General features: G+C 46.8%; 1 protein-coding gene across 2 annotated transcripts in view; it reads left to right on the top strand.

Moving 5' to 3' along the window:
* Positions 1-303: 303 nt before the first annotated feature.
* Positions 304-24,202, top strand: part of CARD10 (caspase recruitment domain family member 10) — a 42,770-nt gene continuing 18,871 nt past the window's right edge. Inside the window, exons 1-11 of one of the 2 annotated variants that reach the window (XM_081879457.1) lie at positions 304-559; positions 1,760-1,904; positions 8,607-8,819; positions 9,316-9,453; positions 11,471-11,796; positions 16,659-16,841; positions 18,915-19,070; positions 19,923-20,048; positions 20,973-21,170; positions 22,095-22,241; positions 24,072-24,187. In XM_081879457.1, the coding sequence (XP_081735583.1) occupies positions 1,898-1,904; positions 8,607-8,819; positions 9,316-9,453; positions 11,471-11,796; positions 16,659-16,841; positions 18,915-19,070; positions 19,923-20,048; positions 20,973-21,170; positions 22,095-22,241; positions 24,072-24,187 (1,610 nt within the window). In that variant the 5' untranslated portion in view covers positions 304-559; positions 1,760-1,897. Of the gene's footprint in view, positions 658-1,759; positions 1,905-8,606; positions 8,820-9,315; positions 9,454-11,470; positions 11,797-16,658; positions 16,842-18,914; positions 19,071-19,922; positions 20,049-20,972; positions 21,171-22,094; positions 22,242-24,071; positions 24,188-24,202 lie in introns of both variants that reach the window. The other variant, XM_081879456.1, reaches the window with a different exon arrangement.

Below are 24,202 nucleotides of genomic sequence, written 5' to 3'. Positions count from 1 at the left end.
GACCCTCTTGGCTTCGGGGTCCCTCGCTCCCTTTCGCCGCCGTCCTCCCCGCCCCCCGGGCGAGCGCCTGTCTCCCCCCAGGGAATGGCATCCACACGGCGCGCATTCCTGAGCCGGCGGAGGGGCTGCTGGGACTTGTTTTGGCTCAGAGGGCGAATTCCTCCATTCAAACGCCAGTGTGCAAATCTGCCCTTGCCTGCCTATAGCCCGGCCCCCTTTCCGGCCCGGGACCAGGCTGGTGACTGGTGACTGCTCCCGCCAGGTGTGCGTGTGTGTGTGTGTGTGCAAGGGATGAGTAGGCGAGAGTATGCAGGGGCGAGAGGCGGGCCGGGTGCGGGGCTAATCCGGAAGAAGGCGACGAGGGAGGCAAAGGGCGCGCGCGGAGCGGGGAAAGTGGACCAACTCTCCCGGCTGCTCCTTACGGCTCGGGAGTTTGCTCCTTGGGATGCCCGATTCCTTGTGGAATTAATGAGCCCCGGTCAGCTCAGAGGCTCAAGGTGATAGTCCTCATGGTGCACAGAGGAAGCCGGTGAATGAGTGTGCGGGGCCGGGCCTGCAGGTACACTTTGTGTGTGATACCCAGGAATGTTTCCTGAGACCCTTATTGTGAGTGTGTGTGGCTGATGGTCCCAATTCCTACTGCAAGGTATCCTACATGTAAGTATGTAAATCGGAAATATTCGCGTTTCTTTCCTTCCTTTTCAACCCTGCCTCTTGTTTCCCTCCGTTGCCCTCCTTCTGCCTGTTTCTAGATTGTAAACCCCTGGGAACAAAGAAACGGCTTTTGTATTTATTTTTTGCTAACACCCCTGCATAGAGATAGTGTTATTTAAGTACCTAATGGTACGTGTAGTTATAGATCTACAGTGATGTGAGTGGTATTTAATTTCTGCAGTGAGGCCCAAGATTGCTTGGAATGGCACTCCCCTTGCCCTGAGAGCTTGAACTCTCTCCACCTTCCTCAATATCAGTGCTAGTAGTATATGCGTGGGAAGCCACCTGTAATTGATTTTTGTGAAGGAGGATCATGTCTGCACATGGTCAGATGCATGCTCATTTTAAATTCTCCCAGTGTTGAATCTGGGCTGCACACACATTGCCAGCTTAAAATGCAGCTAGGTTGTTCTTTTTTTCTCAGTTTGGTTCAAAGCCAGATTGGAATGAAAGGCATCAAAATGCCGTATGTCATAAGAAATGACAGGATACAGACAGAATAGATATGGATTGTGGCTAATGTTGTGCATACACTGCTTTTCAAAACCAGCCATGGGAGAGCACTGGATGCAAAATAAGAGGTGTGTGTGTGCAGAGCCCTAAATTGTGCAGCAAGTCCTATAGACCCCTGGCTTAAATTAATATCTCTTGAATCCTGTAAAGTGCTTTTGCCACCTCGGATCCCTCCAAGAGCTCACGTTGAGCTGCATCCGGCCATACTGAATATTTGAGCAGTGGCATTATTTAAGGAGGTGGTGAAAAGTGAAAATCACTGTGCCACTTTCAAAACAGTTTCCCCCCTCCCTTTGATCGACTCAGAGATTTGTGGTGGGGCGGCAGCGATTCTACTGTGTGTACTTTGGACACTCAGGAATCCCAGGGAGAGAGATGCGTGAGGAAGGAGCAAGAGAAAAAGGGGGGGGGGAGCCTGCATGTGTGGAGATGAAAATAACCATTCTTCATGTCATTAAGAATTAGTTAATGAAACAGAAGGGAAGGACCTTGCTGTAGAAAATAACACAGGCTTTTGTTGTTCTCTTGCCAGCTGCACTTAGGATAATCCACCCTTCCCGGAAATTGAGATGGCCCACGGATGCATATCATAACTAAAAGGGGGAAATCAGAAGCGGTCGCCAAAGTTGAAGTTTTTATCCTGGGCTGGCGCTACCTGTGATTCTTCAGCATGACGGGTAAGTCAGTGGAGGTGCAAAGGGCTGCAGAGCTGATTGGCTTATTTTGAGATTGAAGTTGTTCTATATGGAAGTTGTGTATGTGTGGCTCAGAGAGACATCCCTCGTCTCCCTTCCTCTCTTAAATATATAACCCCATAAGTCACTTGGGATTTATGGCAGAGAAGCAACTGTAGGAAATACCTGCCCTGGGGGGGAAGAGGCAAGACCTGCGACTGATGATTCAGCAGGTCATTTGTGTGTCTGAGATTGATGACTCATGCCGGAATGGCCCTGCCCTGCTTAATCAGCCAGGATGGGGAGAAACAGAGCTACACTTATTCGCATTTAGTTCAAGGAGGGATGGGATTCCCCCCTTTTACTGTCACAGGCAAACTGTAGTTTGTCAGCTTTCTTTAGCTTCAAAGGGAAGCTTTGGTGCTCAATAGCTGCCAGCCTATTGTGCAGCTATTAATACCACAGAATGTGTGTCTAGGATCAGTCAGTGCCATCTCTTTAGCTTATCTTTATCAACCGCCAATGGGCTTATTGAGATGTTAGAACAAAGGAGTGAATGCTGACCTTAATGAATGAATGTATAAAGTTGTATTACTCAGAACATTGTTCCATAACAAGACCCTCCTGAATCAGACCAAGAACCTTTCGGGTCCAGCATCCTGTTTTCCACAGTGTCTCATCTGGTGCTTAAAAGATTGCAATGTTGACAATACAGTACCTTGAATTGTTCGTGGTGAAATACTCAATGCCCCTGCCTTGTGTTTGTGTGAATACGGCCTAGAATTCTCCCCACCAGTCGCTGTTCACCCTGCCCCCCCCAAATCCATTATCCCTGTTTTGTCTAGATACAGTCATACCTCATGTTACGTCTGCTTCATGTTACGTTTTTTCAGGTTGCGTCCCATGGCGACCTGGAAGTACCAGAAAGGGTTACTTCCGCGTTTCACCGCTTGCGCATGCGCACAAGCACTAAATTGCCCTTCGCACATGCACACAAGTGCCAAATTGCGCTGCACACCTGCGCAGATATGGTGCTTCAGGTTGCGGGCTTTTTATGTTGCGAATGGGCCTCCAGAATGGATCCCGTTCGCAACCAGAGGTACCACTGTATTCAGTAATATTGTATGGAGGGCCAGCCCTACCGTTAGGCAGAGAGAGGAGCATAGGAAGTTGCCTTTATATTGAGTTGAGTCACCTGGCTCAGTGTTGTTTACACACTGACTACATGCTGCTGTCTGGGATTTCAGACAGCGAACATTCCCAGCACAAACTGGAGACACCAGAGATTGAACCTGAGGCTTTCTGCATGCAAAGCAGATGCTGTACAAAAAAGCTATATAGTCCATCCTCTCTGAGCTTTCCTGCTGCCTTAGTCAGCGAAACTTGGGGTGCGTCCCCAGTCAGCAGTGGAAACCACCCAGTCTGCTTCTCCTGTGGACAGCGTTGTATGTTTCACATGCTTTGCTTGCCACCCCTAAGCTATCCCAGTGGCGTAGCGTGGGTTGTCAGCACCCGGGGCAAGGCAAGTAATTTGCGCCCCCTAACCCATGGATTTGCGCCCCCTAACCCCCAGATGTTGCGCCCAGTGCGGGCGGCCCCCCCTGCACCCCCACGCTACGCCACTGAGCTATCCTGCTGCCCTCTGGTGCTACAGAAATGCTGTCCCATCACCAGTGTTGAAGTATGATTCAGATGCCTGTCCAATTGGCTCTGATCATGGGATGTGAGAGGGGACGCCGTCTTGTGCTTCACCTCAGGAAACAAAATGTCATGGACTGGCCCTCATTGTAAGAAGATTGCAGACCTAGCCGTATTGCTGAATATAAATTCCTTCCACAATCATTTCCTCTTTCCTGGGAACCATAATAAAAATAGGAATAAATTACCGTACTTGTACTCCACCTATCTGACTGGGTTGCCCCAGCCACTCTAGATGGCTTCCAACATAATATAAAAACACAGTGAGATATTAAACATTAAAAACTTCCCAATACATTCCTGCCTTCAGGTGTCGTCGGAAAGTTGTTTGTTTGTTCATTTCTTTGACTTCTGATGGGAGAGTGATCCACAGGGCAGGTGTCACTACTGAGAAGGCCCTCTGCCTGGTTCCCTGTAACTTTACTTCTTGCAACAAGAGAAATGCCAGAAGGCCCTTGGAGCTGGATCTCAGTGTCCGAGCTGAACTCTGGGGGGTGGAGACACTCCAAGGAATTGCAGAGTACTAATGGTGGCAGCAGCTAAGATATTTCTTAACAAAATTCTCTGTAGCTCAATCCCTTGATCCTCGGAAGAAACTGACAATTAAAAGTGTATAAAACCAATATTAAGTATGCAGACAGGTCACCTAGGACTTCTAAGTCAAACAATAAGTTGTGTAAAAGGTCCTTTTTAAGTTACTTAAGGAATTCAGCCCTGTTCATGACTTGGAGCCTACTGGGTACCATATGTCCATTTTATTTATTTATAAAAATATTCATATACAGTGGTACCTCAGCTTACAAACTTAATCTGTTCCGGAAGTCCATTCTTAAACCAAAACCATTCTCAAACTGAGGTGCACTTTCCCTAATGAGGCCTCCCACTGCCGGTGCCCTTCCACCATTTGGATTCCGTTCTTAGACCGAGGTAAAGTTTGCAAACTGGGACACTACTTCCAGTTTTGCGACGTTTGTAAACCGAATCGTTCGTAAACAGGGCTGTTTTTAAACCGAGGTACCACTGTACCTCTATAGCATAAAAATATCAAAGACCTTTACAGCAATATCTATACAGTGGTACCTCGGGTTAAGAACTTAACTCGTTCCAAAGGTCTGTTCTTAACCTGAAAATTTTCTTAACCTGAAGCACCACTTTGGCTAATGGGGCCCCCCGCTGCTGCCAGAACACAATTTCTGTTCTCATCCTGAAGCAAAGTTCTTAACCTGAGGTACTATTTCTGGGTTAGGGGAGTCTGTAACCTGAAGCGTCTGTAACCTGGAGCATATGTAACCCGAGGTACCATTGTATATAATAAAGAACCACATTAAAAATTGTAATTGGAGACCATCAGTTTCCAGTTATGGGAAGGTGCTTTCCTGATCATCTGCATAAGCCTGGTGGCATCAAAAAGTTTTCAGGAGGCATATAAAGATTGAAACAGAAGGCGGCTGCTGGATCTCTATGGGCAGAGCATTCCTCAGGATTGGACTGATAACACTAAAGGCTTGGTTTCTTGTTCCTGCAGACAACACTGGTGTTTGCTGAACGAGGTTTCCGTGGAAAAGCAAACATATGAATCTGGGGCTCTGCATTACGTATTTGTTCTAATCTGCCTGCCTGCCTCTTCAATTTCTTAGAAAAGGCAGGGGAAATGAAGCTCCAGGGAGCTGCAGGTCAGGTTCAGGCCTGCCATTATGAGCAACGTTGATACTGGGCTGCTTTGGAGGCCCTGAGGTTGGGGATTTGCTCCTGCTTGATGGCATGATGGCAGTTTTGTTCCCTGGAGGATGCTGACTTTGCCCATGTAAAGATTGCCATTTTTGAGCTTTGGAGGGAGGGAGTGGAGGCAACATTTTCCGCTTTGTGGGAAGGTGTTTTCTGTGTGTCCGTACTACCAAACAGTTGGGGATGTCTATTTGTCACTGAGCGATCAGATTTATCAGCTTGGTTCCTTTCAGGGCCTTTAAATGCTCTCACATTCCTGCTGGTTTGGCTTGGTGGGAACAGTGCACCACTCTGGTTTGCCTTAGGGTGGGCAGCTGCCAGAGAAGGCGAGGCTCCTGCTTCTTCCGCACAAGGTCCACTTTTGTGAATGCCAGCTGCTTGGAGTCACACCTGGGGAGGAGAGTGTTCAGGCAATCAGGTCTGACATCCCATAAGCATCAGGGTGAGGCCTCTGGGAGAGCAGGATGCTGGACCAGGTGGGTCATTGGCCCTGATCCAGCAGGGCTCTCCTTATGGTCTCAGCATGTTTTTATCTGTTACAAAGCATTATCAATACACATGGTGGTTTACAGACTAAAATTGAGACACCTGCTTTGAAAAAGTTAAATTTCCGTAAGGGTGCAGAGGAGGAAGAGCAGGGTGTCCTTTTAGTAATTAAATGTCAATGCATGGCAAAAAGGGGAAAAATATGAAATGCATCAGCACCTGAAGAGAATAAACAAGGCTACGCTAATCTATTTATCAAAACAAAAAATTCCTTCCAGTAGCACCTTAAAGACCAACTAAGTTAGTTCTAGGTATGAGCTTTCGTGTGCATGCACACTTCTTCAGATACCAGATATCTGTAACTAATCTATTTATGTCAGGCATGCCCAAAGTCCGTTTTGGGGGTCTAATCTGGCCCACTGGTCGGTTTCATCCATCCCCTGTGGCAGTTTATTTCCTGGGGTAAAATTTCCAAAAAAACCTCAAAAGAAAGCTCAGCAACTCTGGTTGGCCCTCATGCATGTTCTCTTCATCAAATCTGGTCCTCTTTAAAAAAGGTTTGGGCACCCCTGATTTATATAGATACAAATGTAGTAATCATTTACTATAATTTCATGGAGTCATGTTGAGTTGGAAGAGTCCACGGGGGTTATTTAGTCCAGTTCCCTGCAATTCAGGGATCTTTTGCCCAACATGGGGCTCAAACCCACAATCCTGGGATTAAAAGTCTCATGCTCTACCAACCGAGCTATACATCTCGCCATAGTGAGGAAGATTGTGGCCAGGTGTCCTGTGTGTCTGCTCGGTCTGCCACTCAGGTGCTCCCTGTTCCTGATGGGCAATTTCAAGGCCCTGCTCTCCCTTATAATTCATTGTTTTCCCACTGGACTTGTCCTCTGATCGCCCTTCAGATAGAGGATTGTCTTTTGGCAATTAGGGCAGATGGCCACCATAGGCAATAGTAACAAAGATGAATGGGAGCAAATGCCGTTCTTTCTATTTAGTTCTCAGGTGCAAATGAGAACAAAAGAGTTAACCCAGCCTTCCCTCAGCCTGATCCCTCCAGATGTTTTGGACACATAACACAATGGGAGTTTTTGGCTCTATGGCACCAGGTTGGAGATGGTTGCCTTTTTTGTGGGCTTTGAGAAGGGACTTGAAAGATGCTAAAGAGGAGACATTGTAAAGGCCTTTTGGCAGGGAGATTATCTCTGTTGCTTCTGGGCGACTTCCAGACCATCAATAGCGTGTGGGAGGAAATCAGTCAGATGCTGGAAATTTAGGTTTTTGTAATTAAAGTGGTGCAACAAATCTACTTAAAAACAAATAAAAAACCCAGCTGTCTTGCAATTAGGGAACTGATGAAAAAAAAACAAAATTCCAAGGAAGTCAGGATGAATACTCACTGTGGTATAACCACCCCACAAACAAATCAGACCTCATGCTCAATAAACAGCAAGCAAATTGGGGTGAATGCTGCATAAACTGGTTTGTCTGGAGGAGCATTTGGTCACTACAGCAGCAACAGCAACAGCTTTGTTGCTTCGTTCTTTGGGTTTGCTTTTGCACTCAAAGGGTGCTTGCAGGCTGTCACAATTTTCAGGTGAGATTCAGTCCACATACCAGCAAATTCAGGTTGTGTGGTTGCGGTTGGTCAAGAGGTCTCGTACAACAAACCTGCTTCCCTAAAAGGTCAGACTTTTTTTTCCAGTAAGGAAGGTGATGAGTGAATGCTCTAGAAAACATGGAATATTATTTGCTTTGATGCAGTGTCATTTAACCTCCATGCTAGCAAGTCACAATGAATGCTTGGTAAATTGGCTGCCTGGAAGCACCCCAAGAACTGGTGTCAAGTCCAATGCCAATTCCTTCATTATCCATGCAGTGTAGCCCATAATTTTCTATGTCACATACATAAGAGCACATCACTGGCTCCCTGTAAATGAAAGGAGAACAACAAACAGACATGTGTTTCCATGTTGTCATTCCCCATTCACCCAGGAGCGCACTCTGAAAGGGTGGGAAATAGCCATCCTGATTATGAGTACGGAAGACTGGCTGAAAGCTCATCAAGGGGAAACGAGTTCATTTTTCTTTTAAAAAAACATTATTAAGCAATTTCAACATAACAAATTATCAAACCACATAATCACACACATTATTCCCCCCCTTTTCCCCCACCCCCTTCTATCCCTCCTGCCCCCCAAGAGGGACTTCCCTCAGCTCCTCTCTCTGATTTCTCTGCATGTTATAAAATTATACATATCCTTGCGTTGTCTATCTATCATGTTATCAACCAATAAATTTGTGTATGTTTATTCAGAACATGCCAAGGAGTCCAGTTCATTTTGTTGTCTTTTTAGATAATTTGTAAAAAGTTCTCATTCTTCCTTAAAGTCACAGTTGTCCTTGTCCCGCAGTTTACATGTCAATTTAGCCAGTTCTGCAGAGTTCATCAATTTCTCTTGCCACTGTTCTTTCATTGGGATTTCCTCATTCTTTCATCCTTGTGCTATCAAGACTCTTGCCGCTGCTGTAGCATACATAAATAAGTTCTTTGTTTTTCTTCGCAGGTCTTGTCCTACAATCCCTAACAAAAATGCTTCTGTTTTTTTTTTTTTACAAATGTCATTTTAAACATTTTTTTCTAATTCATTGTATATCATTTCCCAAAATTTTTTAACTTCTCTACATTCCCTCCATATATGGTAAAAAGTCCCTTCTTTTTCTTTACATTTCCAACATATGTTTGACAAAACGAGTTCAAATTTAATGACCCTGTCTGTGCACCCCTAGGGCCTAAGGAGCTAGTAAACGAAAGCCTCTCAGAGGCAGGAGAGGAAGAAGATGCATTGTGGGAAAAGATTGAGAGTGTCCGGCACAAGCTGACCCGCTCTTTGAACCCAGCCAAACTGACTCCATACCTCCGCCAGTGCCGTGTGATTGATGAGCAGGATGAAGAGATGGTGCTGAGTCCCCATCAGTTTCCATGCAAGAGCAACCGGACAGGTGAGAGAAGTGAAGAACTCACATGGAAAGTACAGCGCTGGGGGTGAGGGCTTGCTTTGTATAAAGCAGTCCTGGCCCAAAGCCCTAATCCAGGAATGGATCCCAGACACATGTCTCTACGGTCCTGGCTTATTGCTTTTATTTATCATGGCTTCACATTGCATTTTAATATGAAAAGAACTTTTCTCTCTCCCTTTCCTTCTCCCCCCCACTCTGCCTTACCCACGCAACAATCACTATGATTTATGCTCTTGTTGTTCCAATTTTACAAAATGGAGCTTAAGACACACGCAGGGAGACGGAGACTGAAATGAAATTGGGCTCAAGCCTTCCGGATCTAGCAGCTTCTGCATGGCTGTGCTGGTTTTGGGACAGCGGGAGAAGGTTGGAATAATATCTTTGGATACTTGAAGCTGCTTGGTTTTTGGTTCGGCTCGCTACTGATCATGTGGCACACATTTGTTCTATTGTTATTATTTATTGTCTTCCACTGCAGGACTCCTCATGGATATCTTGCGAAACCGAGGGAAAAGAGGCTACGAAGCGTTCCTAGAATCCCTGGAGTTCTATTACCCTGAGCATTTCACCCAGCTGACAGGGAAGCAGCCAGTTCAGCGTTGCTCGATGATCCTGGGTAAGAAGTTGTGGAAGTCTCCTCCTTATAGGTCCCTTGGCACAGGAGGCTGACAGCTTGCTTAAGCAGGTCAGGGTCGGGTCAGTGCCTGGGAGTCACATGCAGGGTGAATGGGCATGTGGTGGCCAACCTGGTGCTTCTGCTGCCTTCGCCGCCACCTCTCCCTGCCCCATCCCATTTTTGACAAGCAGCAGTGGTGCCACATCTGGGAAGGCAGGGCAGGAGCAGCACCCCAACTCCCACTCTGTGACTGCTGCAAAGTGTGAAGCAGAGATGTGTGTTTGTGTACACGCAGTGGGATGCTTCAGTTGGACTGCATCTTCCTGGCATATGCCCAGTGTATGTTTATAAAGAAACATCTCCACATGTGGCATTGTCCGCTGCTGCAAATGCCAGCCAATGTGTGGTGAACATGTTCGTCCTGTGAATGTGTGATTTGACTGCCCTTGGTTAGAAACACTGAGCTGGACCATTGCTCCATTTGGCCTAGTACACAATTCAAAGTGTTGGTGCTGACCTTTAAAGCCTTAAATGGCCTCGGTCCAGTATAACTGAAGGAACATTTCCACCCCGATTGTTCAGCCGGGACACTGAGGTCCAGCTGCAAGGGCCTTCTGGCCGTTCCCTCCCTGCAAGAAGTGAGGTTGCAGTGAACCAGACAGAGGGCCTTCTCGGTAGTGGCGTCTGCCCTGTGGAACGCCATCCCATCAGAAGTCAAGGAAATAAAAAACTATCTGACATTTAGAAGACATCTGAAGGCAGCTCTGTTTAGGGAAGTTTCTAATGTCTAATGTTTTATTGTGCTTTTAATATTCTGTTGGGAGCTGCCCAGAGTGGATGTGGAAACCCAGTCAGGTGCGTGGGGTATAAATAATAAATTATTATTAATTATTATTCCTAAACTTCCCTCCACCCTGTGGTCTGCTTGCAAATTGCTGAGGATCTTGGTGGACCACTTAATGATTCTCCTGCCTGTTGCAGCAGTTGTGGTGTGCTGTGACAGATGTGGCATGATTTTTAATTGCATTGTTATTGCTGATTTTATTTCATATGTTGTATTGTATTACAGGGTGAATTCCATAAATACAACATAAAATAAAAATCCGTATGGATATTAAATGCACTGTGCCTGCTGTTCACATCTGCTGCTCCCCCTGTTCTTCACAGACACACCATGGGCCACCTGTATGAAGCTTACGGACCACAATTTGAGAACCCCTGGTCTACGTGATTGGTAGCCAACATGACTACCAGTCAGATGTTAACTACAACTCCCAGATGTTAACTACAACTCCCATAACCTTTGGACGTGCTGGCTGGGATTGATGGGAGTTGTGGTTCACAACCTCTGGAGACCATCAGGTTGGCCACTCTTGATCTATACCAACTGATTTTTGGGCAGGAAGGTTATCCCAGTGCTACCTGCATATGCTGAACATTGACTCTGGGATTTTTTTTTGCAGTCAAGACAGGCACTCTGCTACTGAGCTATGGCCCTTGAGAGTCCATGGGTTATCTGCAAAACGAGTCCTAGAGTAGACCCACTAACTAACATAAGTAAAGGTAAAGGGACCCCTGACCATTAGGTCCAGTCGTGACCAACTCTGGGGTTGCGGCGCTCCTCTCGCTTTATTAGCCGAGGGAGCCGGCGCACAGCTTCCAGGTCATGTGGCCAGCATGACTAAGCTGCTTCTGGGGAACCGGAGAAGCGCACGGAAATGCTGTTTACCTTCCCGCTGGAGCGGTGCCTATTTATCTACTTGCACTTTGACGTGCTTTCAAACTGCTAGGTTGACAGGATCTGGGACTAAGCAATGAGAGCTCACCCCATCGCGGGGATTCGAACCGCCAACCTTCTGATCAGCAAGTCCTAGGCTCTGTGGTTTAACCCACAGTGCCACCTGTGTCCCACTAACTAACATAGGCCCATTAATTTCAGTGGGTCTAGTGTGAGTGGAAACTTGGTTGGCTGTAACCCCCATGTGCCCAATTTGCTGAGCATCCTCTTGCTTTCCAGACGAGGAGGGCCATGAAGGCCTGACTCAGTTCCTGATCATGGAGGTGAAGAAGATGAGGGCTCAGCGGAGAGGGCAGTTGGAGAAGGAACACGGGCTCCAGGCGAAGAACCGGGCCTTGGAGGAGGAGGGCGCCCAGCTGAAGCAGCAGCTCCAGAAGCTGCAGAAGGTGCAGGAACGTTACCAGAGGTTCCAGGAGGAGTGGGACTCCCACAGCATGGAGCTGCTGAAGCTGAAGGACGACAACTACATGCTGGCCATGCGCTACACCCACCTGTGCGAGGAGAAGAACGCTGCTGTTCTCCGAAGCCGGGACCTGCAGCTGGGGGTATGGAGAGCAGGGGGAAAGAGGGAGGTGGGGACTATTGGTGAATGCATGCAGGTGTTAACAGGGCAATGGAAATGGGTGCGCACACCCAAGATAAACCAAGGTGCCAGGAATCACTGTGTTAATGATTCACTGCCTGCCTGGATGTAGGTGCTTTGGGTTCATTGGCCCAGGCCTGCCAGCCACTCCTTTATAGGGAAATAGGGGAAAGGTGTCTGAAGGCTGGCCAGTGAGTTGCATGACTGTTGTCTCACATTTGAAGGTTTAAAAAAGTTTCCCCAGAGTAGTGCTCAAGGAAATTAGGCAAAGGAATGCAGCGATTTGGAATGAATGCCACCACCAGTGGATTCTCAGAAACACAGGAGTGTATATACAGTGGTACCTCGGGTTACAGACGCTTCAGGTTACAGACTCTGCTAACCCAGAAATAGTACCTCAGGTTAAGAACTTTGCTTCAGGCTGAGAACAGAAATGGTGGTGCGGTGGCAGTGGGAGGCCCTATTAGCTAAAGTGGTACCTCAGGTTAAGAACAGTTTCAGGTTAAGAACGGACCTCCAGAACGAATTAAGTTCTTAACCCAAGGTACCACTGTACCAGGAAAGGGAACGCCTTATATTTTCCAAATGACACTATGTTATGGGTGTGTGAACTTTTGTCGTGCAATCAGTTTTGGAGGACTGGTGTCATAAGAGAATATCCAGGCTGCTGTTTTTGCATGAAGGCCAGAGCGTGCATATACTTTAGGAAAAGCTTCAGGTACAAATAAAAGGTTCTGAATTATAGAGAAGTAGCTGTGTTCTCCGGCAAGTCTCATAACACAATAATTCTTAAGCTGAGGTTTACTGGGGTAGGGAGCTGTCTTATACCCAGTCAGATTATTTGTCAGTCTTGGACATTTTTTGAATGTAGCCCGTGTTTGCCCTACTCAGAGTAGACCCATTGACGTTGCTAAACAGGACTAACTCACTGATTTCTATGGGTTTACCTTGAGTATAACTGAGTTGGAAACAACCCATTGTGTCTGATCTGGCTGGCAGCAGCTCTCCAGGCCAAGGGTCTATCACAGGCATAGGCAAACTCGGCCCTCCAGATGTTTTGGGACTACAGTTCCCATCATCCCTGACCACTGGTCCTGTTAGCTAGGGATCATGGGAGTTGTAGTCTCAAAACATCTGGAGGGCCAAATTTGCCTATGCCTGGTCTATCACCTCACCTGATCCTTTGAACTGGAGACACCTGGGATTGAACCTGCTTCCTTCTGCATGCAAGGCATATGTCTTACCAGGTATAGCATTTCCTGATGTTCCAAATATTCCCAGCCAGCTTTTTCTCGCCTTCCAAGTCCCTCCTTGGGAGTTTTGTATTCTCTTGGGCTCCTCTCAAAGCTCTCTCTCCCCCCACTTCCCCTTCAGTTAATTTAGGCATATGTACACACCCTGTTTGCTTTCTGTCTTGTGGTTTCTCTTTTGTTTGTATCCCTCCCCTCTTGTCCTCCCCTTCCTTTTATTATCTCTCCCACTTGTCCCCCTGTACGGCACGGCCACTGTGGAGTAAGCAACTGTCTGCTATTTTGCTCCGTAAAGCACTATGCATATTGATGACGCCGTAAAAATGATTGATGGTGGCAGTCCTCGCCTTCGTTGGTTAGATCTGAGCCCTGTAGTTACTTTCACATTTGCTCCAGGAAGGCATTAATACGCAGACCATGGCTAAGGCACTTCTTAATCTTCTCTTTAGTGAACTGAAAAGGGGCTTCGTTTGTGTTTATAACAGAGCATCTTTTCATGTAGGATGCAAGTACCAGAAAGTGAGGGCCTGCTTCTAGGGTACGTTTGTGTATGTCTGCCTGCACTTATTCACAGTGGAACATGTATATAACATGTCATTCTTCTTGTAGATTATTTTTATTATTTCCACATTTCCCACTCTGTCCCTAAAGGTTCAGGATAGGATGCCAACAGCAATTAAAATTACGATATTTTTAATAGTGGCTCACAGTATTCAAAATGCTTCATGTAAAATAATAAATTATTATTATTGGGAACCAGGCAGAGGGCCTTCTCGGTAGTGGCACCCACCCTGTGGAACGCCCTCCCATCAGATGTCAAAGAAATAGACAACTATCTGATGTTTAGAAGACATCTGAAGGGAGCCCTGTTTAGGGAAGTTTTTAATGACTGATGTTTTAATGTATTTCAATCTTTTGTTGGAAGCCGTCCAGAGTGGCTGGGGAAACCCAGCCAGATGGGCATGGTATAAATAATAAATTTATTATTTATTATTATTATTATTATTATTATTATTATTATTATTATTATATCAGTAATTCCCTTAAAACTCCCCAGTTGGGTGAGGTTGGTTTTATCAGATATACCATGGGTAGGGAACTGGATCAGATTGGCAGGTTGGACCCAGAATTCCTTCACCTTCCAAGGGCCACTTTGGCAGCTGGGCAGGGCTACTCACCTGTCAATCAGCTGACATGATATGATGTCAGGTGTTCCAACTTTAAACCTGTAGCTTTCAAGAAGATGCTTCCTTTGCAGCCTCTTTAATTCAAGCTGCATCTGAAAAGAGCCATCCTTTGTAGCCGTGCCTTGACTTCAAGCTGTGGCTGCAATGGAAAACCGCTGTAAGTGCACTCCTGATTCTATGTTTCTAGCTGTAATTCAGTACCTTTTGAATGGGGTGTGGTGACCAAAAAAGGTGCCAGTATTAAAAAGCTCTGAAATCTACCGGCAGTTGCCTGAGCTGCATCAGTGGTTGTCAAATGCTGGCTGCCTGGTGGGAAATAAAGAAAACCAGGTGGATGGGGGGAACAGAATGAAGTGTTGAACCCTGAAGAAGAAGCATTTTTGCACTGCAACATTTTATTGCAAGTCCCACTAGTCACCCCCATTTTACAGAAGTGGAGGCTGAGGCTGAAGAGAGGAATTTGCCCCAGGCCCTCTGCTGAGCTCATGGCAGAGTCAGAATATGAGCCTAGCAAAACCAACCCAGATCTGCAATATCAGTATGTAGCAGCAATTAAAGAAAGCCTCATGCTTATTTGCTGTTGCTAAAACCTGTGTTCATGTGAAATGGTTTAGTGTGTGTGTGTGTGCTCACGAGAGAGATGAAAACTTCTTTATTTGCCCTTCTTGTGATTTATGGGACAGAACGTTGATCTTTTCCACATTTGTTTTAATCAGATAAAGAGTTTGGTGTACTGTGGTTTAAGCATAGTAGGTTTCGTGTGTGCATGCAAGGCAAGCTTAGGATTTCCCCGTTGTTGCTTAGAATGTAGGTGTGTCATCTGATTGTTTTTGTGCTCCCAATCACTTCCCAGCTGATGACTCATCAGGAAATTTGTAGGTACTCCAGGTGAGATAAAAACATGAATGAACCTTTAATTGACCTTGTAAGGCCACTAAGGAGATGCTGGTTAGAAAGTGGTTGGAAGCTTAAACGGTTGGGTGATAAACCCACATCCTAAGGATTCTTATCATTCCAAATACCTGAAGGAGTTTATGGCGCTGCAGCTTGGTCACCTGGCTTTCACCTTGAGCAACTGACATACCTTTTTCCTCTCTCTGAGACAGGAGAGTTTCACTATGAGCTAATCTGTTCTGATTTGATTTTACTTATCTGGAATAACTGCAGTGCTGTTTTAGTCTCTTATCTGGAATAATAATAGTCTTCTGGTTCCTGGGATTCTTGCCACAGAGCTCTTACTCACTGTTGCCCTGCTGTAACATCTTCATCTTCATTCCTGGGTTTACCTAAACTGCTCCTCCCTGTTTACCTGTATCCTGTACTCCTTCCTGTTTATCTTGCACCACCTCTGCACTTTCTGTCACACCACTATGGAAAACAATGTGGAATGTGGGTCTAGTGCAGAGATAGCCAAAGGGGTCATCCTCCAGTTGTCAAACTACAACTACGGTCAACCCAGCCAACTTGGAGCAATGGTGATGGATGGTGGGAGTTGTAGTTCAGCAACAACTGCCACACTGACTGCCCCTTGCAGAGAGAGAGAGAGAGAATAACTTGATTGATCCTGCCTAAGTTGGAGAATTTCTGTTTTCATATTAATTTCATTTACAAAGGAGCAACCCCCCTCCCGTTTTTGCAAGTCTGTTTTCCAAACAATATGACATATGTCATAAAATTTGTGTACCACTTGCTTGTTAAAAAAACCCTCAAAGCAGTTTACAAAAGATAAAATCAAGAAAAAATTGCAAACCTACTTTGTCAGATCAACCCTGGTCTTCTGCTTTGCACCTGAGGCTGTCCAGGCATCTGGCAAGACTCTACTCCTCCCCCAGTTTGGGAAAAGGGAAAGACAGAGCCATTGAACATGAAAAGAAGGTTGGGGGTTGGGAACGAGGAGAATGCCACCCTTATAGGACCCTGATTTTTACTCCAGTAGAATGGCCCAAGGCTATTAGGAATAGCTGATCAGTCCCAATTTCTATCTAATTCTTGGCATTCTTTCTTCTTAATCAGAGATATTGAGTGCTTGTCCTAAAAAGAGAAGTGGTTGTTTTGGCATCCTTCCCTTTTGATCTGGAAGTTCTGATTCCGATCCCCAGAATCATAGGATGGGTTATGGGGAGAGAAGCTCACTTTGCTCAGATTCATTCATGCTTAGTTCATCCCCTTGTCTTTATTATCACTTGATAGGTTTGAGGGTTTTAGACTGCGGCTTTATAATTTGTAATTACATCGTTTTATGTTTTCAAAGTGTTGTGAACCACTTTGAAGAAGTTAATCCTTCAAAGGCAGCCTGCCAGTCAATCAATCAATCAATTAATCAAATCAATCAAATCAGTAAAGAAAAGGGGATTGAGCGGCTGTGGCCTTTGTTTCTTATATTTCAGGTAGACCAGATGAAATGCAAGGTCAGCAGCCTGGAAGAAGAATGCTCCCTACTTAGGAAGCAGGCATTTGCAGCTCCCCAGAGAGAAGTGGAGGATCGTGGCCTTGCTGACACTATCTGTGAGTTGCGAGCAGAGAACCAGAGACTGATAGCTTCACTTCAGGAGCTGCAGAGCAACCTGCAGGTACTTGCTGAAAATGTTTAATGCTAACCCGTGGAGGGGCTGTACTGAATTGCATCTAATGTCTCAACGCTGAAACTTGAGCTTCTCCTGGATGGTAAGAGTCAGCCTCTGTGTGCGGGAGGTTCTTCTCGGTCCAGTAATGTCTTCTCCAGTCTGATGGGGATACCTCAAAGGCAGAGCATATGGTTTGAATGTGGAAGGTCCCAGGAAAATTAAAATACATAGCCCTGCTGGATCATTTAGTTCTCACAGTGGCCAACCAGATGCCTGCAAGAAGCCTTTCAGCAGGACCTGAGGGCAACCTGAAGAGCAAAAGGGCTTGGGACAGTTGGTATAGTTCAGGATGGGCAAAAACAGTTGCTGGACTACAACTCCCATCATCCCTGACCATTGGCCATGTTGGCTGTGGCTGATGGGAGCTGGAGTCTTAACCACACCTGGAGGTGGTGCAGGAGGTATATGTTTGTGGGATGCAGGCTGCTGGAAGGTCTGGTTCAAGACACCTGCCCATCACAGTGCTTCAGCCTCATCTCCGTTGCCTCTACCTGTCTCTGCTATCTAGCTAGATGTTTGATTTTACGTGTGGCCCTCCAACAAGGCTGCCGTATTCTCATTGCTGCGGTGCCTTGCCTTTTTGCGAACCTTTGTTTTCCCCTGCCCCAAATAAACCCTTTTCAAAGCTCCTAATTTCACCTTTGTGTTGCTGGAGCTTCCACCGCCCACAATTCGTTTCGAAGAGAAAATGTGCTGAACAGACAAATCTCCTGCAGCAAGGCTGGTCCCTGATGCTGCATCCAAGGCGACCACAATGTTTCTCATGGAGGATGGATCTCAGTGCCCCTGTTGCTAGATCACGCCTCTAGCCCTAGTAAAATGCTAAGAGAAATAGAATCTGTTTAAAAGAAAGGCGTCTAGTATTGGCTTAGAGATGTAGGTAGAATACCAATGGGTGGTTTCAACAGCTGTGACTGTTTAGGAGATGAAAGCTGCCTGTTGATATCTGGGTTACAAAATCTTAACCCACAGATAGTATGTGAACACATTATTTTACCGTTTCCCCCTGTTTTGTTTAAAAAAAGGTATCCTGCATCACAGACCTCTTGTGGTTTGTGAAATCTCTTATCTCTCCACCCTAAATGCTGTTTGTACGACCTTATATCACGATACACAGCCTATTTGCAAAACCTGGAGAAAAATGTTTAAAACACATTTTCAGTTTGAGATTATTTCCAATCCCCCAACCCCCCAAAGAAGAAAGGTTTAACCAGGAGAGGACATAATTTAACTTGAGGATGTGAAAATAAATTGATTGGTGAGGAGTTAGCATCTGGATAGAATCAGTTCGTTATATAAATCTATTACATGCTCAGCAAAATGTTGATATTGCCATTTAAAACTGTGTAATTTAAACTTGGAGTGGTTTAAGAGCAGGGCCCATAAAGCATGAAATTATAAGGTTCTTATCTTGGAAGACGTGACCCCATCTTTCCGTGTTCCTAATGAACCATAAAGCATTGCTTAGTTACGACATTTTGACATTACAGTTTCAATCATTCATAGTTTGGTTCTTTAGTTTGAGATGGAGGGTATATTTTCCATTCAGTATCTTGGATATCCCTACCGGCATGTTACGTGCAAACAGAGCTAGCATGTGAACCAGCTGTTAGGGCACATCCACCCTGCAGACCTCCCATCATTCCTTTCCCCAGGAAACCTTGGGAGTTGTAGTTCTGTGAGGTGGTGGATAGGGAGTCACCAAACTAGAATTCCCAGGATTGAGAACATAAGAGCCTGCCAGATCAGGCCAATGGCCCATCTAGGCCAGCATCCTGGCATAAAAATTGGTGTGGAGCTTGTAGTGTAAGAGGCACCTGCAGTTTGTGGTGGGGGAAATTATAAAACAAAACAAAAAAAGTATATATAGATGACGTTTTCTACTCTGAAGCCCCCAGTGGGAGATACTGTAAACAGCCACCCTGCAAGTGCTGACTGCTGTTTCTCTCTCTGTCCATCATGCTATCTCTAACTCGGCTCATCCCACTAGGCAGCTGATTCTGCGTTTCTGTCGCTTAGGTAGCAGGTGAAGGTCCAGTCCCAGGCTCTGAGAGGATCCTTCTAGACATTCTGGAGCACGACTGGAAGGAAGCGCAAGCAGACAGGCAGGAACTGTGCCAGAAACTGGACTCTGTGCAAAATGAGCTGCAGTGGGCTGAGGAGCTGAGAGATAAGGTCAGTTGCCCCTTCCCTGGGCATCTGTTTTGGGGGAAGCTTTGATGCAGTTGTGGTCTGAATGCATTCAGTTGTTAATGTCTCAGCCAGGTTTTGCAGGGCCCTTCACCAAGTTGCTTTCAAAAGTCACCGTTCTCTAAGTGGGTCCCCTCCTCGCTATGGCTCTTTTGCTTCCCCTTCACTCCGGCCCCAGCCCAATCTGCTTCACAGAAACATTAGGAGCTGCCTGATACCAAGACAGCCCATAGCATCATCTAGCTCAGTGTCGTCCATAGTGGCAGCAGCTTTGCAGGGTTTCAGACAGAAGTCTCTTTGTCAGCTGGACCAGAGATGCTTGAGATTGACCCTGGGACCGTCTGCGTGCAAAGCGGATCCTCTGCCGCTGTGCCATGACCCTTCTTGGGCTTCACTGCCTGGAAGGAGAGGGCAAAATGAGTGGATGCTGCCGCCTGCCCCTGCCTTTGCTCTTTCCACTGCTCACTTGCTTGGAGAGGGGAAGGTGAACAACAGAGGTAGCCAGGAAGAAGAGGAGCAGGACCAAAGTGCTGGCACCGGGTGTGGCTCTTGGCAGCTGCCCATCAATGCTGACTGCTGACACTAGCCCTGTTCAAAGCTACTACCATGAAGCCAGGCTCTCAACCCCATTAGCTGGTGTATGCTGAGCTGTGTGTGCTTGCAAAGAGGTGACAATAAATATTTGCACATGCATCCTTCTTTTTCCCCACTTGATGTGTTACAGATCTGGTTGCACAGGTTGCAGGTCTAAACCTGCAGCAGTTTTAAGCCCTAAATATATTCCTTGAAAATGTAACCCTCTGGATTCTCTCCCCGCCCCCCATCCCACCTCTCCAGTATCTGCAAGATAAGGAAGACCTCCAGCTGAAGCACCAAACTCTGCAGAAGAACTGTGACCTGTACAAACACAGAATGAATACTGTGCTGGCTCAGTTAGAGGAGATTGAGAAGGAAAGAGATCAGGTGAGCTGCTTCTTTAAGGCAGTCTCCCCTTATGCTAGAAGCAAGGGTCTCTGATAAGAGATAGAATCCCTCTACTATCATTCTGGGTTGCTAGGTGAGGACGAGTGGTACTGATGTAGTTAGTCATGAGAATCAAGAAGCCAAAATGGAAGGAATGCTAGGAAAAGTATTTGGAAGCAGAGGAGATCAACTGGAATGGAGACCTTTTTGGTGGCTCCCTCCTCTCCTTAGTCCTATGTCACCATATAAGGCAGTGGCTGAAAAGCTCATCACTACATTGGGCCACAGTGGAGAGAACCTGTGGCCCACCTGTTGTTGAACTCCAGCTCCTATCATTCTTGACTATTGGCCATGCTGGTTGTGGCTGATGGGAATTGGGAGTCCACCGGTATCTGGAGGGCAGCAGTGTCCAGTGAGAAGGTGCTCCCATTAGAAGCCGTCATGCGGAGGAAACCCCCCCCCCCACTCTATTCCTGAAGCTGCAGGGAGTTGAGGATTGGTATCCTGCCAGCCAAGTATGAGCCTTGCCGTACCTGTCTGCGATTTGTAGTCCGTAAGTGTGGGATATGATACTGAGCTCCAGAGCTCAGCATCTGGGGAAACCCAAAATTTCTCCAGAAAGCAGGCTCTCTAGTCCTTAAGACACCAATGCATACAGATGGCACCTGGTTGGCAGAAGAGGACCTTGCACTAGCCAAGGGTGGGGCATTATTGTTCTTGGTAACTCCTTGTCCCTGTCCCCTGGCTATGGAAAGCAGAATCGATAAGCTGTGCAAGATAAACAGAGGCATGCAAAGTTGCTTAATTTGTATACTCCATTACAGTATACAAAAAACAAAATCAGAAGAAAGCGTCTGTCTGTGTGCAATCCCACTTTCCCAAGGTATGTCAACCACCCCCCACCAGGAATGTGTTTTGTTTCAGGCAATCCAGAGCCGAGATGGCGTTCAGCTGCAATACTCCCAAATCCTCATTGAGAAGGACCAGTACCGCAAGCGTGTCCGGGCCTTGGAGGAAGAGAGGGACGAGCTGCTGGGCAGACTCACAGAGGCCGAGGGCAAGATTGGCACCCTTGAAGCTCAGGTGCAGCGATGCCATTGCACCAGCGGCCTAGGCAAGAAGGTGCGTTTTGAAAAGAGGAGAAAGCTTTTGGGCAGAAAGGAAGGGGAGAAGGTGGATATTTTGGAAGGTGCGAAGGCGCGTCAGCTTAGACTTGGGTGGAATAAAGTTAGGAGGGAAGGACAGAATTCCTTGCACGTTAAGGGGATGGGCTGAAGGTAACCTAGCAGCCGATAATTTATCAAGCTCTTGGTTTGTTACTTAAGCCCTCAACTGCAAACTTGCAGTTTTACCAGCTGTCCATCTTCAAATTCAAGTGGGTCTTTCCTGCTTTTCTTCTTATGGAGCTTGAGCTGGCAGGCCTGGGTTTCCAAGGTGGTCTCCCATCCAGGCCCTCACTCGAGCCACACCTGCTTTGCTTCAGCAAGGTAGCTGGATCATGCGCCTTCATGCCACAACCTGGGAGGGACCCTGCTGTGTTGTGAAGCACATGTCATAATAAAGTAGGCCGTGAGTATCTGCCGTGTACATCCGTAGTGAAAGCTTTCCTACCATTCAGTAACAGAATAGCTCTGGTTGCAGCTCCACCTGCCCAAGATAGACAAACAATAGCTCAAGCGTGTTGAAGATGGTGTGATTTCAGGGAGCCTCATTACCTGTCGTATGCACATATATTTTTGAACCATGCAAGCCTGTGTATGTTCACTCAGAAGTAAGCCCAATTGTTTTCATTAGGGCTTACTGCCAAGTAAGTGAGCATAGGAGTGCAGCCTGTGTGTTGGTTAATTTCAGTTGCGCAGTCTTGTGGTGCAGTTAACCTTTGAAGTGGCTCGTGGTCAGAGGTGTTGTGGACTCTCCTCTGTCCCCCCTAGAATCACTGCAGGAGGTGCAGCTTGGAGAGGGCAGCTTCTTGCCAAGTTTCAACAGTGCCACCTCTCTCGTTGAGGAGCTGACCCCTGAGACGTCTTTTGTTTTTCCACCCTGCAGATGTGTTCCTCCTCGCATTCACTTTGCTCCATCCTAAGCAGCACTTGGAGCATGGTAGAGAAGCCTCCATCGCTGGAGGGTGGAGTGGTTGATACGCCAGGCGTCTTGGATGTCGCCTTCCCTGATGACTGTATAAGCCAGAACGGGGTAAGAGAGGGGTTGGATAAAGCCAGAATGTAGTAGAACTCATGCCTTGCATGTAAACATTTCCCAGATTCAATCTCTGGCATCTCCAGTTTAAAAGAATCAAGTAATCTAGGGACGCGGGTGGCGCTGTGGGTTAAACCACAGAGCCTAGGCTTTGCAGATCAGAAGGTGGGCGGTTTGAATCCCCGCGAAGGGGTGAGCTCCCGTTACTTGATCTCTGTTCCTGCCAACCTAGCAGTTCGAAAGCACATCAAAGTGCAAGTAGATAAATAGGTACCGCTCCGGTGGGAAGGTAAACGGCGTTTCCATGCGCTGCTCTGGTTTGCCAGAAGCGGCTTAGTCATGCTGGCCACATGACCTGGAAGCTGTATGTTGGCTCCCTCGGCCAATAAAGCGATATGAGCGCCACAACCCCAGAGTCGACCACGACTGGATCTTATGGTCAGGGGTCCCTTTACCTTTACCTTTACCTTTAATCTTGGTAGGGCTGGACAATATATCAATACATCATCCAAAACCTGTTTGAAAGTCCATATTGTGATAATCGGTTTCATCATTTTTGACCTGACAATATATTTTGAATCATGATGTGTATGTGTGCTATGCAAAAATTACAATGTGAGGAAAACCGTGAAGCCAGCCAAAGCTTCTCTCCATTCCTGCTGCTCCTTTAACTTAGCCAGCTCAGCTCTCCTCCGCCTCCTGCAGGGGCCAGCGAATCACAAGAGCAGGTGCTGGCAAAAATCACTATGCGGTGGAAAACGTGAAGCCAACCAGTGCCTCTACATAACTCCATCCTCATTTCAGACATTGTGATATATTGGTATATAATTGATAATATCACGATGTCGAAAACCAGATATTGCCCAGCCCTAAGTCCTGGTGGGAAAGACCCTTCCTGGGACCCCAGAGAGCTGTGGGCAGTCAGAGGAGACAACGCAGTCCTAGCTGGGCCAATGATCTGACTTGGAATGAGGCAATTTTCCTCTGTTCCTAAGAGTTTAGGCAGCTGTTTCACTGTTTTGCAGAGCAGTGGGTGTGGATGTAACCTTAGTATGCTAGGCTAGTTTCTGCACACTCCCTTGTTTATCCAGAGTTCAAGAACATATTCCAGTCAGGCTGAAAAACACTAAATGAGAGTGTGAAGCAGCGTCTGGGAACTTTATATGGTCTGAGAAGAGTCTCAAGGGCCAGGCAGGTAGGCTTGGAGGGCTGCATTCGGCCCCTGGGCCTGAGGTTCCCTGCCCCTGCTATAACTCCTGCTTTGCAGGGGGTTGGACTAGATGATCCTTGGGGTCCCTTCCAGCTCTACAATTCTATGATTCAAACTCTTCAACCCACGACCCAAATAGTGGTGCAACTCTGCCCTTCATGCTGCCTGTTGTAAAATGCACCCCCTCCATCCAACCACCCCCCATAGGCTTTCTCCTCATACACAAACTTATATAGTGGATCCTCAGGTTGCGAACGTGATCCGTGCAGGATGCACGTTTGCAACCCACGTCTGCGCATGCGTGGGTTGCGATTTGGTGCTTCTGCGCATGCATAAAGTGTGATTTAGTGCTTCTGTGCATGCGCGACCACCAAAACCTGGAAGTAACCTTTTCCGGTACTTACAGGTTTCGGCGGTCTGCAACCCGAAAAAACGCAATCTGAAGCGGTTGTAACCCGAGGTGTAACTGAAGCAGTGTGTAACTGTACACACACTTGATTTACAGTTTACTAGGTTTTAATCTCGCTGATGAACACAAGGAATCTCGCTGATGAGACAAGGAAGTTTGTGGTGTGTGTGGTGTTTTGGCTTTCAGGTCTTTTCTCCCCTCTCCCTAGGAAGTGACTCCAGAGCGCGAGAGAGAAATAAACCGCCTTTCCATCTTTCCCTTCCCCCCCTGCACTGGCTCCATTCTTCGGCGGCAGCGTGAGGACGGACCCACCCCCATCAAGAGGTGACACTTGGAATC

Source organism: Podarcis erhardii (genome assembly GCF_964252035.2).
Source record: "Podarcis erhardii genome assembly, chromosome: 10".
Classification (NCBI taxonomy): Eukaryota; Metazoa; Chordata; class Lepidosauria; order Squamata; family Lacertidae; genus Podarcis; species Podarcis erhardii.
The sequence above is the reverse complement of the archived record's forward strand: the minus strand, read 5'-3'. Positions and strand labels throughout refer to the sequence as shown.